At 34.9% G+C, this 21,106-nt stretch overlaps 1 protein-coding gene across 8 annotated transcripts in view; it reads left to right on the top strand.

The window, feature by feature from the left end:
• LOC149799563 (6-phosphofructo-2-kinase/fructose-2,6-bisphosphatase-like) overlaps positions 1–21,106 on the top strand; it is a 171,226-nt gene that overhangs the window by 122,046 nt on the left and 28,074 nt on the right. For 5 of the 8 annotated variants that reach the window (XM_089958894.1, XM_089958893.1, XM_089958895.1 and 2 more), the window contains one exon: positions 20,945–21,072. In XM_089958894.1, coding sequence (XP_089815020.1) covers positions 20,945–21,072 — 128 coding nt within the window. Of the gene's footprint in view, positions 1–11,197; positions 11,292–20,944; positions 21,073–21,106 lie in introns of all 8 variants that reach the window. The other 3 variants (XR_016421187.1, XR_016421189.1, XR_016421188.1) reach the window with 1 other exon arrangement.

Below are 21,106 nucleotides of genomic sequence, written 5' to 3'. Positions count from 1 at the left end.
TCCTTTTTATGTAAAGAGACTGTCCAGTTTCCAGTATAAAGGGCCATACGGCAACCCTTCTAACACTTTCAGGTTCTCTAAGGGTTCTGCCATTGGGACTAACCTCATCTTTATGATCTCATCGGGTATTTTGAGCTTCAGAGGGCAGTATCTTGCTGACTAATGATTTGATGAAATCTTTCATGTGTTCTTTGGATGTTGTCAAAACCCTGTTAAGAACCACTGAGTAAGACTTTGTTGGAGACTTAAGACTGTCTTCGTACTCCCCTTATCATTAGCAAGAAGAAGCAAGCTGCCTACCTTGGTAGTGGAAAAAGGGGGTTGCTTTTCGTTCAGTAGTAATTATGATATTGTTTCTCTTCTATGCCACCCTGGGTTTCTCTGGTTAATAATCGGTTACCTTCAGTTCCTAATGAGATCCCCAGTCTCATTTTTATGTTTGATAGGGATGATCAAGTTAGGCTCCTTTGCCCAGTTAGGGTCTTATGTGGTTTTTTTTTTTTTTGCATACTCTAAAGGGAGAGACTGGTTCCCAAAAGAAGGCTAGAAAGGGAGAGAGAAGGAAAGAAGCATAGTACAAGGCAGTGCTATAGAAGTGGCCCAATAACTTTAATATTCTGAAATTTGACTTTGAATAATCTTATTTAAAAACTTGGTGCCAAACTGGCAGAATAATGGATTAGATTGTATTTAAACCCATCCCCCAATAGATTAACTAACACACACACTCACCCATCAAAAACCCCCACCCTTTATGTGATCATGTTGAAGTGATATTTTGATGAACATTAGGTGGATTAGCAATGTTTGACAAAGAAATTGTAAAAATATGGTTCAAGGTACATAGTTATTGTATGGTCCAAGTTGTTTTCTTCAGTAAAGATAAAGCATGCCAGAGTTCTATTCAACTCGACACTCTAGTAGTTGTCAGTGCTCTGTTGCTGTGCATCTGTATGATTGTGTTGGGTCAGGCTGGCAGCTTGGATTTTGTGATGAACTGTTGACAAGTAAATTGTGCATTTGGATTTATAATAACTCTGGCTAACAGAGAAATTAGTCTGATGAGAAATTAATTGTATGCACAGAGAATTGTGATGTTTCATTGACCCATTCATGTACTCTGTAGCTGGTATAAAAGGGATGAGGTTGGGTGGTGTCAGAAGTAGCCCCGTGGATACTTAGTGGGGTTTCATCAAAGCCATTGATGTTATAATGTGCACCTGTCAATGTTTGGATGATGAACTTTATACAGATTGTTTAAATTACCAGCAAGATCCTTGTAGAATACTTGTATACAGTTATTGGGGTAAACCAGTCTGCTGTATCTGTTAAGTGCGAAATAGTATTACAATTTTAGATAGTCCCTGACTAAACCAGTGCACAGGGATTATTTTTTTAAAATTTCAGCATGGAAAATAGGCACATGTTTCCCTCAATAACTCGTGAACAGCAGGAGTCTGTAAACATAAAACTGTAGTATAAGCAAGGGTCTGAAATAATTGGAAAAACTGTAAGTTTTGGTTAAACATTGGTGGGAGGGAGCGGAAAAGGTGGGTCATAGATAATTGAGGATTATAATTGACATTTTCCTACATATTAGTTTAATAATTTTTTTAATATCTGTGGTTACGAATTCTCATTAGATGCTTAAATTCAATAAATTGATAATACACATTTTTAATAAATTGCCAATATCGTGTTGTTTCTTTCTCCTGTAGTATAAATCACTTCTTACCATTGCTCTTTTCTCATGTAGCTCAGAATTTAGTCTGCTAGATGCTTTAAATTTATGGGTGTAAGGGACAGTTTTTACTCACAAATTTAATACTGTATCCACCTGCTTAAGATAAAAATTCATAAAAAAAATAAAAACAAAACATAATATAATTTACTTGATGTAAATAAGTCCATGAAGTTCAAAACCAGAAACGTTTATGTACCCAAACCCAAATTTGTACATTTGTTTTTCAAGTCTTGAGGTAATTTTTTAATTAAAGTGATCCTCATGCAAACCCCATCGCTAGATGATAATTCTGAAGAAAAAAAAACATTGTATGCTAAACAATTAAACAATTTGATACAATTCAAAGTAGTTGCCGTCCAGGCTGTTTTTGAGGTACTCTCCGTGAACCTACATGTCTGCTGTAATGGGTGGCTAGCTCTGCTTTCTAGCCATCTGTTGGTATTTCCTGGCTGATTCTGCTTCATAGCCAATGACAGGTAAAACTCGTCATAATGCAATGTGCAGGGTCAAAAGAATAACATCATGATGTAAGTGGGATCACGTTAACAAATTTTTCGAAAAACTTCATAGAAAATTTGCTTTGAAATTTCAATGTCATGAATGTTAACTAACCTCTTGATCATATTTTGCAATATGTTTTAGAAACTTTCGGAAGTTAGACAACATTAAACACAATGCTGAGATTAAAATTCTGCTAGGAATACAAATAATCGGTTATTCTAAGAGCATGTATTTAAGATGTTAAAAAGATGGGTCGCCTTAAATTAAAAAATGGGAGCCATGCTACCATCATGTTATAAGCAGAATCAAGTTATAATGATTCACGTTATAATGGGTTTTACCTGTATTGGTATTTCCTTTTCTACATACTATGAAATAGCTATCTGAGGTGTATGTGTCTCATGTCAATTTCAAGAACAATACAAGCCTGAAACACAGTTCACAAATATTTCCATCTGTTTAATTATTAAACATCACATCATAGCCTTTGAGGAGGTCGAGATGTTGGTGCCAAGAAAAACTTGCGTACCAGTCAAAAAAGCAAGGTAACTGGAAATTGATAACGGACTCTATGCATAACATTGATACCTTTGTTATTATCAGTCAGGTGTGAGATATGAATCTCGCATATGATGTCAGCTTAATAGTGAGGTCATGAAGGTAGAAACTTAAAGTCAGTGTACTAAGCATTTAATTCTCCCCCAAAATATAGCCCGCAAGATACCATATACATCACTATTTGTAAGACTGATCCAATGGTGGCATTCAGCATTCATAATATTATCTATATTTATGATTTCTCTGAAATGTGTCTTCTGCTATGAAGTTAAATTACATAGAAAATGTGCGATGACAGGTTCTGCAATTGTTATTGTCTGTCTGTACTGAAATATGAATAGTAATCATTAAAGTAGGAGTGCAGAGCTTGACACCTACAGGTAGAGCAAGAAAATACATTAAAATCCCCATTATTGTTCCACATCTCTTAAGTTAAACTCAAAATGTGCTACTTTGTTGCAATGGAAATAGTTCTAACATAGTGGTGCAAAACACAGTTACCTCCCCCTCGACTGAGTATTCCACAGCAGAGAGTGATATGGGAAAAAGGAAGGTAGTACAATGAGGCTAATGCAAAATACATACATACATACATACATACATACATACATACATACATACATACATACACACACACACACACATACATACATACATACATACATACATACATACATACATACATATCATGCATACATACATACATATGTATATGCATACACACACACGCACAACACACATACATACATAAAATAGTAATAGATATTGTTGACTGCACCAGTAAAAAACGGTACAAAGGGCAGCTTTATACACAAATTTAATTTTGAATCCATCTGCCTACTTTACAAATTCCTAAAAAATAAAATACACAAGTGAGATCAAAAAAGGTCAGTATTTTTAGATAGTGTAATAAAACAAACCTTAATATTAACTTAAAAGACAAATCAATTTATGTACCCTAACACCAAATTTATACATGCACCTTTTATGTCCAAAGTTTTTTTTTAAATGCTGAATGTGATGCTCCCAGTAAAAATGCAAACCCTTTTCCTGGCTGATAAATTTAAAAAACACAGTGTACTAAACAGCTTGATGCAGTTCAAATTAGTTGCCACCCATGCCATTTTTGAGATATTCTACTTGCCTTGAACCCACATGTCTAATGCTTTGTTGCTAACTCTGCTTCCTAGCTAACAGTTAGTATTTCACTGTCTACATTCTGTGAAGTAACTATGTGAGGTGTACATCCCTTGTATCAATTTCAAGAACAGCAGGGGGCCCCAAGTGGTCTAAAGCGCTCACCGTTCCAGATCACTGCCATTTCACCTCTGTCTAGGTGGGTTCGAGTCCAAGGCTCGGCTAGCATGAGTACGTGGGAAAGCCTGCCAGTAGCTTCTCGTGGGTCGGTGGTTCATCCCTGGGTTTTCCAGTGTTCTTCCTCCACCAGTTATACTGGCCGCCATGTATAGCCTATCTTGTGCTGAAAAATGGCTTTAAACCCTAGAACAACAAAACAAAAACAGCAGAAGCCCAGAACACCTAATTCACAAATACATCCTTATGTTTAGTTATTAAACAATAATAGCTGAAAAAGTTGTATCATAAAACATAAGAAATTTGCCAGGACCAATTTACAAAACTATCCCCTGCCCCCTTAGAAGACTTTGGTTAGATAATGTGCTCATCAGATGTCATGAGTTACAGGTGTACTCAGTATGCAACTAACTGCTACAAAAATATTATCAGTTTGAGCTCATAATGGAAGATCTAAGTGGGAATCCTTTGAGTAACATTATTCGAGGTATGGTTAATTCTAGTGCGTAAGATAGCAAGCAACCTCATGAACATTTGGGCATCAGATCTCACTCCTCAAAGCATACCAGATCAAAAGAAGAAAATTCAGATACATTTCCGTCTCTACAGATTACTCCAAGTACAACTTTTTTCCGCGGCGAGTAGCTCTTGGAATTCTCTCACAGCAGCTGCTGCTCCCCCAGTAATGACTTGGTATCTTTTAGGTGAGAACTGGCCGATCTGATGGTCTAAACCCCAGTTACGGTCAACTGCAAGTGGTGATTAATGATCTGGAGTCTAGCCAGTTGACATCTCTCCACGCTACACTAGCCAGATTGGTCTAGGTTTAAAAATCACAGCTGGCAGATCTCTTATTCTTTCTTATAGTTATGTTTACTTTACTGCCTGTGCATGCAATATGAAGTTTTTCAGTATCGTAAAAATATTGCATGATTATGATAATGTAATGTTTACGGAGACGAAAATGAGCATAATGATAATTATGTTTACTTTACTGCGTGTACTATTAATTCTCTCTCTCGACTTTGTAGCTCACCACTTGAACATAGTGGAGAGCTACTGTGCTATAGTTTATGCATTTATCGGAGTGCTGTTAATATTCAAATCATGAAAAAGAATCGAATGCAAAGTATAGCTGCAATTTTGAAAAACAGTTAATCCACAAAATAGCCAAAGTCAAAAGCTTGGAGTTGTCTATGACACTAATTGCATTCCGTTGACAAAGTACATGTACTACATAATACTATCATCCCAATTATCCGTTTGCGGGACACTTATTTGATGGCATGACAATGCTACATCATAATGTGTATTGCTATTGGTGACATGTGCCTCGAAAATAGACATCAATTGTGCAGGATGCATACCTTGTTTTATGCCCATGATCATGACCAGGACATAAACATCCATCTTGCAAGCTAGGAGATATAAAATAATCCCAATACATGCCCCTTGCCCCCGCCCCGCATTTTGTACAAGGTAATTAACGGAGGCAGTATCCATAGTGGCTGGGTGATATTAGTGTGCTGAACTTTAAATCCTACAATCAGATGAGCCCAAGTTGGCAACTGTCATGTGTCCCTGGGCAAGGCACTTTACTCAAATTGGCTCAGCATTAAATAGCCTGCTTGTGTTGCTGTGCCATAAAACACTAATCCAAACAAATATCTGTCTTTTACACCTGGGTTAAGTTTTACATTTAGGTCATTTCAAGCACTATAGTGAAGCAGCTGTGTTCCATGACCACATTTTGGGGTCCAGGGAGCCAAGTGGTCTAAAGCACTTGCCTTTACTGATTACTGCCATCTCACCTCTGTCCGCTTGGGTTCGAGTCTCAGGCACGGCCTATGTGAATATGTGAGAAATCTTGCCAATAGCTTCCCATTGGTCAGTGGTTATTCCCAGGGCTTTTCAGGATGCTTCCTCCACCAATAATACTGGCTGCCACATATAGCCTCTCTTGTGTAGAAAAATGGCATTAAACCCACATCACCCATGAGTACATTTCTAGTTTACCATACACTGTGAAAGGAGCTTAAGCTGGTTGCATCACCCATGAGCACATTTCTAGTTGTCCATACAATATTAAGGAAATGAAACTGATTTATATTAGAATCATGAGTTCTTGTGATGTGAAGAGTTTACAGAAGTTCTGGATTACATGTGAGAAAAATAGAACTTGACTTCCTAACTAATGGAAAAAGCACACTGATATTACATTTTGAAATTGGAAGTTACATTATCATTGTATGAGAAATGTTGAAAGAATAAACATCCAGAAGGCATATCACCAAAGTGTCATCATCCATGGACAGAATGGGAAATATAACAAATTCATAAATGGACATTGATAAAAAAAATTAAAAATGCAAATGTTATAATATACATGATATAAAAACCAAGGTCAGAATAATGCTATTGTCCAGAACATGGACATAGTCAATGTGCAAACGGTAAGTTTCTACTATATTTACTCGCCTATAAGTCAAGTCCAACTGCAAACTGCACAGACCCAGATCTACCATTGCACAAAGTTCTGACATTTGGCTCTGTCAGTTTGTTTGTAGCAATTAGTACAACAAAAAACCTAGATCCTGATCTTCAGGTGCATTATGCTATGACAGCTCAGGATCTTTGTTTGCAGTTTGCTTCGACTTATAAAAGAATATATATGGTATGTTTTGTTGCATGCCTGTCATCGTGAATTAGATGTTTCGTCATTCAGTTCATTTTATTTAACAATTATTCAGTATTCACTGTTTTTCTCATTTTTTTTCTATAATTTTATGGTTCCTTGTTTTGGCTTTGTAAGTTGTTTTTTTTTATGATCAACAGATTTTTATCTGTAAAGGTCAATGCTGATAGATTTTGGAAGTCAGATGTATTGTGTCAGTTGGCTTAATCAATTGAAACTTTCTTAATGATGTTACAAATGTGCCCAAAGTTTGTACTGTGATCTTTCCCTGCATCAGCTATGTTAAAATGCTGTATTCTGCATAGTAGTTTTTCCTGTTTCCTTTTTCTTCATATGGCAATATAATGGAACAAATTTTCTTAATTATTCACACATTATATGCTTTAAAAAAAATTAAATTAAGGTTAAATTATATTGCAGACTAACGTTTTATGTTTCTCAAATAATGGTTTATGTTCATAAACATATTAGAATGCACTTTTTTTTCAGAGCAGCAATGTTATACTTGGAAGTTTTTTTAGTTTTGTTTTTCTTTGTTTACTTGCAAGGTTTTTGAATGGTGTGTAAGGTATTTGACCGTTTAAATGTTTGTCAGTAATTAAAATATATTTAATCTTTAGCTTATAATCCTTTTTACTTACCCTGAAGCGGGTAATTCACCAAATCTGCATTTCATTATCATCTGGTTTTTCATTAATGGTGTCAGAAATATATTCAGATTTTGTGTTAATAACATTCATCCATCTATTTATTTTATAATTTTGCTCATTTGGAATAAAATGAAAATGCATTTACCAAAGTAAGGTTTTCAGTTTTCAAGAGTGTTAAAGGAAGATAATTATGGTTTTTATATCTTATCTTACTAAAAGTGTGATTTAATGCAGAAGAAATTAAATAAAATGTAACAGATGGCATTGAATGTACGACACATTTAAAATGAAACAAACTGCAATAAGTATAAAAATATAGATCAGTTTTCTTTAAAATGCATTCATCATTTTTGTTTGCATTCATTCATATTTTTTTCATTTACATTAAAAATCGTACTATCAGATTAGCCCAGATCAGCTACTTTGGTGTGTCCATAGGCAGGACACTTTACTCTGGTTGCCCTCAGCACTAAATAACTTGAAATGCTGCACTTTGGTGTGTCCATAGGCAGGACACTTGACTCCAGTTGCCTCAGCACTAAATAACTTCCATTGCTTCATTGCAAAATATCTAACCAAACCAAATCCAATTATTCTGTGTGCGATTTGCATTCATTTTGCATTTTGTTTGTTTCACTTTTAAAATCACCTGGTTCAGAGCCTGTAGCATATAGGCATGTTTATAGTATCATATATACTGGTTTATAAGTCAAGTCAAACTGCAAACAAGAAAGATCCTGACCAGGGTCTATGTCATTTGTTCTACTGATTACTGCCCAAAAATTGCACAGACCCAGATCTGCAGGCACAATATGTGATAGCAGATTTGGGTCTGTGCAATTTGCAGTTGGACTAAACTTAAAAGTGAGTATATATGACATGTGGTGACTTCTCTGCATAGACCCAAATTGACCGTTCATAATGATGGCCATCAAATCGTAGCCATCATTTTTTATTATAATTTCAAGCAAATTGTGTGGTCCCAGAACTATAAACATATTTTGCACTAGAAATCGGGGTCAGTACTTTCTCCACTTTATTTTGCATCCGATTGCACTACTAATGCATGTTTTTTCTACCACCCAATTTTTGTAGCTTTTACCCATTACAGTACTCGTTATTGCCTGTTTGTATTTATAAATATGTAATCTAGATTAAAATAAGTTATTTCACTTTATTATTATTTTTATACCTTGCTAATGAGATTAGTGGAGTATTACAGCCTACTGTTGTCTGGGCATGTATCTGATTTGGTGTCCAAATTTCAACCCAATTTGGTACATGTCTTCACCCAAGGAAGATCCCCATTGACTTTGGGATCAGAATCTCAGAGGTCATGGTTTTGGGGTCATGAGAGGTCAAGTTCACTAAATGCTTTAAACAGTATTTGCCTTTGCAGAACATTACAAATGATACCTTACGTTTTAGATAACAGAATTTAACAAAATTTAGTGTATTTTTTCCCTTCAGCCTGAGGAAGAACCGTATTGATTTTAAAGGCACCACTTATTTGATCCCGCATCAGACTTATAATCAGATGGTTATGGATTTAACACCTGCCCATGTCAGCTTGGTTATTTGTCTTGTTCTCCTTGGCATGATGTATAGCCACTAATTATTGGAAAGTGCCATTCAGAACCAACCAAAAATAATTTTAGTTTCTGGTCATTAGCACCAAGGTCAGTGTCACTTGCAAAAAGTAGATTTTGTCTATTCATTTTTTAAAATGGTAAACCTAAGTTAAATTAATTAAATTAAATTGTTACCCTTAGGTCCAAGAGAATCCTGTTGATTATGGGGTCAGTAGCTCAATGGTCAAGGTCATTTTCATTTAATTTCTAGACTATAACGAGAGCACTACACGATGCACTTGTTATAAGCCTTGGTACATGTGTGTCCTACCCAAGAAAGACTTAATTGATTTGGGAGTGTGTACCTTCAAGGTCAAGGTCATTATTGCTGAATGGTTGGTGTTTGCAGTTCATTCCTGACTTTAAGTTCTCCAATTGATTTGAATCAAACAGTCTTTTTGTGATATAATCATTGTTACTGTGAAAGAATATTTAAAATGGGAGGTGGGGTGTATTATTAAAGATGGAATTATCCCATGCATTTCATTTCTGGAGACCGCTTCGGTGGCCTAATGGTTAGAGCATCTGCCTCGGATGGGGGAGATCACAGGTTCAAGCCATGGCTGATTCATACCAAATGGTACTAACAGATGCCTTGCTAGGTGCTTAGCATTAATAGGTTAGTGTTAGGACTGGTTGGCATGGTGTCAAGATAATGTGACTGGGTGGGACATGATGCTACATGTCCGCGGCATGATGCTCCAGTGCTAGACATCACTAAAAAATGCCACACTGCTGACATCATAGCAATATGATTGAAACATTGTTAAAGCTACATTAAAAATCCAAAACACACACACACTCACGTTTCTTTATAAAAATTGAACTTAACAATTACTGAATGCAATGAAACTGTTTATGTTTTCTTTTATCCAATAAAGAACTGTGAACATTTTAGGCACTGAAGTTATCACAAATCAGTGAAGATGGACCAAGGAGTACTGCTGGAACCCTGTCTTTACATGGTAGTCACAAATAGGTGAAGACTGACTTGTGACTCCTGCTGCAACCTTAACTGTACATTGTAATCTCAGATGGATCCAGGAGTACTACTGGAATTTTATATTTACATTGTAATCTCAGATGGATCCAGGAGTACTACTGGAACTTTATCGGAACTTTATCTTTACACTGTAATCTCGAATGGATCCAGGAGTACTTCTGGAACTTTATCGGAACTTTATCTTTACATTGTAATCTCGAATGGATCCAGGAGTACTACTGGAACTTTATTGGAACTTTATCTTTACATTGTAATCTCAAATGGATCCAGGAGTACTGCTGGAAATTTATCTTTACATTATCATTTCATTTGTACTCAAGTTTTTAAACAACTAACCATTTGTTGGTGGGGTATCATGTGTTGTACAAGTTACTTGTTTTTTGGCCTCATTTTTTATAAATAAGCTTGTCTGAGAACTTTAAATTGTTTCTGTATTCTTTGAGTACAAGTTTTCAGCAATAATAATAATAATAAAAATAATAATATTAATAATAATATTGATAATAAGAATAAGAATAGTAATGACAGTAATTATAAATATTGATGATGATGATGATGAAAATTAATGAAGGACAAACTTTAAAGGAATTAAAGTTGAACTAGATTATTGGAGCGAGATAACTGTATATACAAAAAAAAAAGAAATAAAGAAAAGACATTAGTATTGTATGATATATTTTTCCAGTCATTGTAAGAGTAGGAATGTTCAAAAACTGTTAAATAGAAACTTAATCTGAACAATTTATAAATCAAACCTTTGATAAACATTTTCTGCATTGGTTATGCATGCATTTACAAATTAATTTTACAGAGTTTGAATGCGTTTGTACTCTTTTTTTTTTATTAAGTGCATTATGAAGTATATAATTAAGAAAACCAAAATCAGTCAGTCAGTAACACCATATTACATGTGCAGTTCTTTTAAAGTAAGGTTTTGATATCATGAATGCTAATTAAAAACTAACAAAACATTATAGCACTTTACATGGAGTGTATGCTATTTTTTTATGGTAATAAAAAATTAATTTGACTCTGATTGGCCAAAAAAAAATTGAAAAAGAACTAAGCTAACAGTTGTCTCCCCATGTTACTTTTTTCTAGAACAAATTCCATATGTCCCCGTACCATTTGAGGCAGTGGCGAAAATTACAATAGGAGGTTCAGGAACTACACTTGATATCATTCAACTGTTGAGGTATATTCTGTAGAGAGTGAAATCCTTTTGTAACACTATAAAATATACCAATATACATACATTGTGAATTCATTGATTTTCATGGGTTCAAGTTTCCTTCCCTTCTTTTGCCAAAATTTGGATTTTGATCAGTTTGATATTTGATGGTTGGGGTTGGGGTCCTTCCAAATAAAGGATAATTATTTGCTGATTGCTTGAATTCGTGTTTTGTGTTATCCATGAAATCCCACCTAAAACTGGTGCCACATGAAAAATAGTGAATTCACTGTTGGTTATTGTAGTTACATTGCACGGTCCTTCCTGGTCTTTCATGTAAATTGATACATGTTGTTAATGATATTTCAGTGTAACAGTGGCATGTTTTTTGCGCTTTGGATAATGTTAAGCCTGATGTTGTACCACATTCACATAGCACAGCCTACATATCATTTTTTTCAAGTTATCTAAGAAAAGGGCCCTAGGGCCCCCAGGGTTGAGTTTATGAGGTCTTGCCCATAAATTATTTACCTGTTACATCAGAAGTATGAACTGAAATTAATGTTAATTACTACAGTAAATCCATACTTTTGTCTAGTAGTTCTCTTTGGTACCAAAACTTGAATTATTTTAATGTTCTTATTCAGCAAAGGAATTTCTACAGTACAGATATCATTAGAACTTAAATAACATTTTACGTACAGTTGTTTATATTAAATCTTATTTTCATTGTGGTCATTTTTTGGACAACTTTTTTTTGTTGAGATACAAGTATGACTGTTCATTGTCTTTTGCATTCTTTACACATGGCGATCTGAACTATCACTGCCAGTACTGGTTTCAAATACTGAAAGTAACTATTATCGTAGTATCAGATGCTGAAAGTACCAATAGTCATGGAATCAGATGCTGAAAGTACTATTGTCATGGTGTCATTTGATGACAGTACCATTAGTCATACTGTCAGATGCTGAAAGTACCAATAGTCATACTATCAGATGCTGAAAGTACCAATAGTCATGCTACCAGATGCTGAAAGTACTATTGTCATTGTGTTATTTGCTGACAGTACCAATAGTCATCCTATCAGATGCTGACTACCAATAGTTATTCTGTCAGATGCTCAAAGTACCAATGGTCATGGTATCATATGTTCAAAGTACCAGTAGTCATGGTATCATATGCTGAATGTACCAGTAGTCATGGTATCGGATGCTGAAAGTACCAATGGTCATGGTATCAGATGATGAAAGTACTATTGTCCAGGTGTCATTTGCTGAAAGTACCAGTAGTCATGGTTTCAAATGCTGAAAGTACCAGTAGTCATGGTATCAGATGATGAAAGTACTATTGTCCTGGTGTCATTTGCTGAAAGTACCAGTAGTCATGGTTTCAAATGCTGAAAGTACCAGTAGTCATGGTATCAGATGATGAAAGTACTATTGTCCTGGTGTCATATGCTGAAAGTACCAGTAGTCATGGTTTCAGATGCTGAAAGTACCAATAGTCATGGTATCAGATGTTGTAAGTACCAATCATCATGGTAGCAGTTGATGAAAGTACCGTATATACTCGTGTATAAGCCCATTCACGTATAAGCCGACCCCCAAACTGAACAGGTATAAACACTGAGAAAGTGTATGACCTGCGTATAAGCCGACTTACAACTCCAAGGCATCACAAGATGCATGAGTAAAGTTCAAAATGCATTTATTTAGGCAAACTTGTATTTTTTAAAAAAAAACTAATTTATTTAATTTTCTTTTCTTTTTTAAAGTTTCGGAAATAATGCTTCAAAAAGCATGCTAATACCATAAAAGCTGAGTTGTAGTTTGCTTTGATGTAAGTAACCTTACCCCATATCTGTCAACTTTCAAAAACTCCAGATTTTTGGGGTCGCTCCACGCCTACCTCCCGATTTCATAATATCTTCCGATTTTTGTAGAGAACTCCTGATTATTACATTGTCTTTGATTTTCATATTTTCTAAACAAGAAAAGTCCTACATGTTCTGTTGTATCACCTGTGAATTATTGTTGTGACGAAATAATTATTTTAGTATAAAACATTCACTTCTTCACTGAATAGACTGTTAAATTTAAACATTATTCATGCAAATGAATGATTATTTTTACCTCTACGATAATACAAAAATAAAAAATAAACCAGAACAAAAAGGTAAACCGCAACAATAAAATCGTCTGCAATTTCAGTTTCAAGAAAGATCACTATTATTGCTTTAACTCCATATGCTATAGCTCCATTTTCACAAACAAAACTTACATGAGTGAACACCTGGCATTTTTATACCGTATATACCAATGTTAAACTGGTATAGTTACCAGTCAAAAGTCCCTCTTATCACAAGCCAGTTTCAGGGTTTTAATGATTAAGTGGCCTGTACTGCTGTCGCAAAACGAAAGACAAATTCACTGACTATCAACATAGGAGACACCGAGACATCAAGCTTTCCATTGTGTGGAAAGTTACATTTGTTCAGCTAAAACACAAAACTAAAATTGATTGATGTTGATCTTAGTTGATCTCTGTGAGAATTTAGCCTTTATTATTACCACTCTTCATGAACATGTAAATTAGGATGGTTATGTGCCTTGTACAAATAAATGTGCATACCTTTTTAAGAATATTACCTCAATGTGTAGGATTGCTAATATCATTGAAAATGAGTAACTAGTGAGCACATGATTCAATGTAAATGAAGCAGCTATTAAGAACTACCCATAGCTGAAATGTTATCTGGAAGAATGCAATTTGGTCGAAACAATGAATAAAGCAAAATCTGCATCTATGTTTTGAAAATAAGTAAGGATTTAAGTGATGCTATGCACACTTTGCACTGTTTAAGTACTGTACATTATAGTTCAGCATGGTCTCCCTGGTAAACCCAACCGGCCCATGAATTATGAAGTCTATGTTTACCTTTATTTAGCTTCATGTTGGAAAAATCAGAAAATATGCACAGTCAACAAAAAGACCTAAAAACTGTTAAGTTTACACATTGGCCCATGGATAAGCTGACCCCTCCTTCTTCCAGGCCTTTATTTTTCCCTAAATTATTCAGCTTATACGCGAGTATATACGGTAATTGTTGTCATGATACCAGATGCTGAAAGTACCAGTAGTCATGGTTTCAGATGCTAAAAGTACCAGTAGTCATGATATTAGATGCTGAAAGTACCAATAGTCATGGTATCACATGCTGAAATACTATTGTTCTGGTGTCATGCTGAAAGTACCAGTAGTCATGGTTTCAGATGCTGAAAGTACCAATAGTCATTGAATCATGTGCTGAAAGTACCAATAGTCATAGTATCAGATGCTGAAATACTATTGTTCTGGTGTCATGCTGAAAGTACCAGTAGTCATGGTTTCAGATGCTGAAAGTACCAATAGTCATTGAATCATGTGCTGAAAGTACTATTGTCCTGGTGTCATATGCTGAAAATACCAGTTGTCATGGTTTCAGATGCTGAAAGTACCAATAGTTATTTTATCAGATGCTGAAAGTACTATTGTCATGGTATCAGATGCTGAAAGTACCAGTCATCATGGTATCAGTTGGTGAACGTAATTGTTGTCATGATATCAGATGCTGAAATTACTATTGTCACGATATCAGATTCTGAAAGTACCTATTTTCATGATATCAGATGCTAAAGTACTAATGTCATGGTATCAGATACTGAAAGTACTATTGTCATGGTATCAGATTCTGAAAGTACCTATTATCATGGTATTAGATGCTTAAAGTACTGTTGTTCTGGTGTCATATGCTGAAAGTACCAGGGTATTAGTTGGTGAAAGTAATTGTTGTCATGATACCAGATGCTGAAAGTACCAGTAGTCATGGTTTCAGATGCTGAAAGTACCAGTAGTCATGGTATCAGATGCTGAAAGTACCAATAGTCATGGTATCAGATGCTGAAAGTAATATTGTCCTGGTGTCATATGCTGAAAGTACCAGTAGTCATGGTTTCAGATGCTGAAAGTACCAGTAGTCATATCAGATGCTGTAAGTACTATTGTCCTGGTGTGATATGCTAAAGGTATCAATAGTCATGGTTTCAGATGCTGAAAGTACCAATAGTCATGGTATCAGATGCTGTAAGTACTATTGTCATGGTATGAGATGCTGAAAATACCAATCATCATGGTATCAGTTGGTGAAAGTAATTGTTGTCATGATATCAGATGCTGAAATTAGTATTGTCACGATATCAGATTCTGAAAGTACCTATTATCATGATATCAGATGCTAAAGTGCTGATGTCATGATATCAGATGCTAAAGTACTGTTGTCATGTTATCAGATGCTGAAAGTACTATTGTCATGGTATCAGATTCTGAAAGTACCTATTGTTATTGACATTGATTTCAATTCATTTGTTTCTCACAATCTCTACATTTGTAGTACCTGAGTGCCATAAGTTATTGTTACTTTCAGTAACTTGAGTGTTGAACATGAACAATTTAGACATTCTTTGTTTCTTCACAATTTGCTTCGTTAATTGCTCTATCAAAGCTGGAAGTAATCATAGTTAGGGGGAAGCTTGCCACTTTGCGTGTGTGATAAAGTCATGTGTCTTGATGACTTGTGGACTTGCTGCTTAATAGTCAGGACACACAAGACAAGCTAGTAAATGATACAAATTGTTTGGGAGTTCTCATGCACTATGTTCAAGTCATTGCAGATGCTTATGTGAACCCTTTCATATTTTACTGTGAAAAAAGTGCAGCCTGGGAAAAACACTGGACTAAGATTCATTACTTAATCACTCCCTTGAATTCACTTTTTATGATTTGATATGGTCTTAGATTCAGAATCTTCCATATAGAATTTGTAAGCAAGTCTTAGATTGTTTTGAAATTCTCTTCATTGAAACATGATCTCATAGATTTGGGAACAACATGCTAACAGTTAAGCATGTTCATGTGTAACTTGTCAAGTCAGCAAGATATGAATTAAGTTATTAGCTTAGAAAAATGTACATTTTATCATACTTTTCTGACAGGGTGGGGTTGGGTTAGATTTATATTCATGGACATGAATATTGTTTTGCCCAACATAAGGCATTGTCCATCTCGCTTTGCATCTGTCTGTTTGCATTTTCAGTTCTGCATAATAATGTCAGTTCTTCACCTCTACCATTTCAAAACATTGTAAGTATTTCACATTTGAGATCCGGGTTCGAACCCCGGCCAAGTGATGCTAAAGACTTACAAAAATGGTACTACCAGCTGCCTTGCTTGGCGCTCAGCATTAAGGGGTTAGTGTTGGGACTGGTCAGCCTGGTGTCAGGATAATGTGACTGGGTGGGACATTATGCTACATGTCTGCGACATGATACCCCAGTGCTAGTCATCATTATAAAATCTCACACTGCAGACATCGTAGCGAATTTACTGAAATTTTTTTAAAGATGCATTAAAATCCAAAACACACACACAAACATTTGAGATCAAAAAACTACCTATTGATTTTGGGATCAAAAGGTCAGTGTTATAGTGAAGAGAAATATGGCTTATGCACAATATATTGAGTTCTTTATCACCAACTTTGATCAAACTTTGTGGATGGCTTGCATTTGAGACCAGGAAGACAGCTGGTCATTTTGGGGTCAAAAGGTCAAATGTCTAGAGACTAAAAGAGGAAAAACAATTTCAATAAAATAATTATACTCCTCTTGCACAAACCATATCCAAATATTATGTTTTGCATTTGAGAAAAGGCACCTATCAGGTTCGGGGACAGTAGGTCAAAGGTCAAGACTACTTAGACTTCAAGAAGAAATATGATTTCCACCGACTCTCTTGACATGTCAGGTATATAATGGAACAAATAAAATATTCTCATTAAGGTTTAGGACCAAAACTTGTTAGTCTTAACTAGATGTTTATGCAGATTGGTACCCTATATTTAGGAGTGAATTCACAGGATTTTGTGTCATGGAACATGTGTACTTAAAAGTACTGTCATGCTGAAACACATCTGGTAATTTTCCTTTACCCCTCCACCCCAGTTCACTGATGATAACCGAGTTAAGTTTATTTCACTAATTCACAATATTATTTAAATTTCAAACCCCATTGGTTACAAAATAATACGCAAGTGGTATAGCTTTAGATTTTGTTTATTGGAAATATTAAGGTCATAGATGACTTATGCTATAAGCAAGAGACTGTGCATAATAATTGTGTCATTATCTTTAGTACAAATTTTCTCTGCCTGCACGTAGTAAAATAGGTATATCAACATGATACCATGTTTGGGAGATAATTGATGTAGGATGTGTTCTCACAATAGCACATAAGCCTGCTTAGTGAATATCAAACAGATGAGCGATATAAAGTCCATCTTGGACCTCTTGTTATCAAATGTTATGGCCCTATTAGGCCTTAAATGTATGTTTATGAGAATTATTATGTTGTCACCTAATCTCTCAAATATTGTTTCCCTGAAACTTGGCAGATTGAAGGTGTTCCATTGTCACTCTTCCATTCATTTTATTGGAGTTATCTTTCTTTAAATGCTCTTTGACATGCTTATGCCTTCATTTTGACATAGTTATTGCTCTGTTCTACTTGTACCACACATTCTAGCAGGAGGGTCAAATGGGCATTTATAACCTTTGAACACATTTCTCTTTTTTTTAATTTATAAAATAAAGGCATAATTGATGGTTTTGACATGTTTGTCAACATTAAATATATGGAGAGGACAGTTATCTAAGCATAAGTAGTTATATTACTTAAAAAGCTCAATTTATGGGAAACCTTCCAACTAATTGGAATAAATAATAGAGAAAAACTTTGATCTGAAATAACTCGGAATGCTGATTTCATTTTGGTCAAGTTTAGAAGTTTATAAGGTTGGTTAAGTTTAATTCTTTTTGGTACAGCTGAAGAAAGTTGCTTATCTTCAGACAAGGATAGACAAGGCTTAAATCAAAATTTGTCAGGTGAAATTTTATTTTGACATAAAGTGTATCTTTATAAATGTCCTTCAATTTCATTTTTCTTTGAGATGAACATGTTAAATAAAGTACTGTATATTCCAGTCTATCCACATTAAGAGATACAGGTATTTCACACTATAGTCTTATAGAAGATGGATATATATGTAGCTTGCAGAATAAAGATGTAGATAGATATTTTACAGTATTGTGGAATAGGGATGTAGTATGTTTGTCTAGGTATGCATGCATATATGGAAAATCTTGCCCAGTTATCTATGTACATGCATATTAGGTGTCTTTGTACATCATCCTTGTATAAGAAATCTTGCCCATGTATGTATGTATGTATGTATGTATGTATGTGTGTGTGTGTGTGTGTATATATATATGTATATATATAAATATATATATATATATATATATATATATATATATATATATATATATATATATATATATATATATATATATATATATATATATATATATATATAAGATAAGAATTCTTTATTTCAGACTACATAGTCCATACATCTAACTTAAAATATACATGTAAATTAAAAGTATGTATTCTCAATGATGACAAGAATATATAGTAGTAAGAACTGTATATTGAAATCTCTTTGGAACTATGACATTCATTTAAATTCTTATATTATTAGCAGATGGAACAAATTACTATTTAAATGTGCCACTTAATGTAATTGTTAACAATGCAGGGTGCAGCTGATTGTGTAAATGTGTCTGTTTACTTGTACGTATGATATATATGTTCTTTTATGTTTAAAGTGTTTTTACTTTATATGTATATTTTAATTTAGATGTATGGACTATGTAGTCTGAAACAAAGAATTCTTTTTTATATATATATATATATATATATATATATATATATATATATATATATATACTTGCATGTGTAGATCTTACATTTACATATTTAGTGTCTTCATGCTTCTCAAAGATATTACGAGGATTGTGTTATCCCACCTGTCTGGAAAAGAATGCATGAAAATCACATATTTACAAACTCTTCATTAAATCTCTTTTATCATTAGAAAATATCCCTTATTTTCAAATGAATGAAGAAAAATTACCCCCCCCCCCATTTTCAGTTCTTGAATAGACCCTGTTGCTATTACAGATTATGCCCATCCATCCATCTATCCCATCTATCTGTCCATCCCATTCCATCCATCCATCCCATCCATCCATCCATCCATCCATTCCACCCATCCATCAATCCCATTCCATTCCATCCATCCATCCCATCCATCCATCCATTCCATCCACCCATCCCATCCATCCATCAATCCCATTCCATTCCATCCATCCATCCATCCATTCCATCCATCCGTCCATCCATTCCATCCATTCCATCCATCCATTCCATCCATCCATCCACCCATCCATTCCATCCACCCATCCCATCCATCCATCAATCCCATTTCCATCCATTTATCCATCCATCCATCCATTCCATCCACCCATCCGTTCATCCATCTCATTCCATCCCATTCCACCCATCCATCCATCCCATCCATCCCTTGCTCCCTCCCTCCATCCATCCATCTCTTGACTGGGTTAATATCTCCTGAACTAACGGAGATATCTTCATGAGACTTGTATTATTTCCACTGTCAGATATGGCTTTGTCAAATCAGTTCATTTTGAGTTGCCTTATGGACCATATTTTGAAAATCGTTTCAGCACTTCATACCTTGCAAAGAGGATTCCACAAGCACTTGCTCTCTGTTAGATCTAAGTGTGTAAGACCAAACATTTCTAGGTATTTCAATCAATAATTAGCCAATATTTTCCCCATAATTTAAACATTCTTTCAACCATAGATTCTGTTATTTCCAGTTAACATTTTATTCAATATCTATATGGTTCTCAAAGAAATGGCAAGGATTATGTTATTGCACCTGTCTGGAAAATAATGCACAATAATTACGTATTTAATTTACAAGCAGTACCTTTATTTCTTCATTAAATCCATATATATATATATATATTGACATACACCACCTGCAATAGCACCCCTCATATGTTTTTTAAGCCCCCAAGAAACCAGTAATATGAAGAAAAAAAACAATCACCTGTCTAGAAAACTGGCAGTGTTTGTTTTTGACATATCATATTATTTTAATTGCACCAGTTTTGTGCATGAAAGTGGCTTTTTTCATATAAAAAAACGGTTGGTCTTAGAAATGCTCCACCCTGACAGGCAGCCAGCTCTCTGCCCTAATGATTGGTCTGGAGACATAGCTGTACTTGCTGCATTGTCCCTTTTATCTTTGTTGTAACCATGAAGTAGTCCATCAGAGAAAGCATCCATCAGCTCCTCATACTTTCTGTATTGACAAAACATGCTGTAGATGCGGAGTTAAGTAATGTTTAACCTGTTTCTGGTACAAAAGCATTCTTTTTTTACAGATGTTTCATATCACAACTTTTGAGCCTTCTGTTACGGGAGCTATCTTTGTTGTAGTACTTGTATAGTGAGGTCCACCAATGCTGTGGATTATATTAGGGTAACAAGTGAACTAAGAAAACTCTGGTTTTTTTCAGCATTAATTTGATAGTTTAATTCATTTAGAATGCACACACTTTAATGTCACCCATTATTTTTAAAGAGAAAAAAGATCAGTTGTAGGCTTATAAATTTAACATGCTTCGTTTTGGGCTTTTTTGCAGAGGATCTTACATACCTGAAGGTGCCTCTTCATACAGTGATCAAACTCACACCCGTGGCCTATGGTTGTAGAGTTGAGTTCAAGTACCTCAACATAGAGGCTGTCAACACCCACCGTGAAAAACCTAAGGTAAGCTCAGTGAGACCATTAGCACTGACTTGGA

This window comes from Sinohyriopsis cumingii, chromosome 5, assembly GCF_028554795.1.
Source record: "Sinohyriopsis cumingii isolate HCF-2022 chromosome 5, ASM2855479v2, whole genome shotgun sequence".
Lineage (NCBI taxonomy): Eukaryota > Metazoa > Mollusca > Bivalvia > Unionida > Unionidae > Sinohyriopsis > Sinohyriopsis cumingii.
Note: the sequence above shows the minus strand (reverse complement) of the source record. Positions and strands in the feature narration are given on the sequence as shown.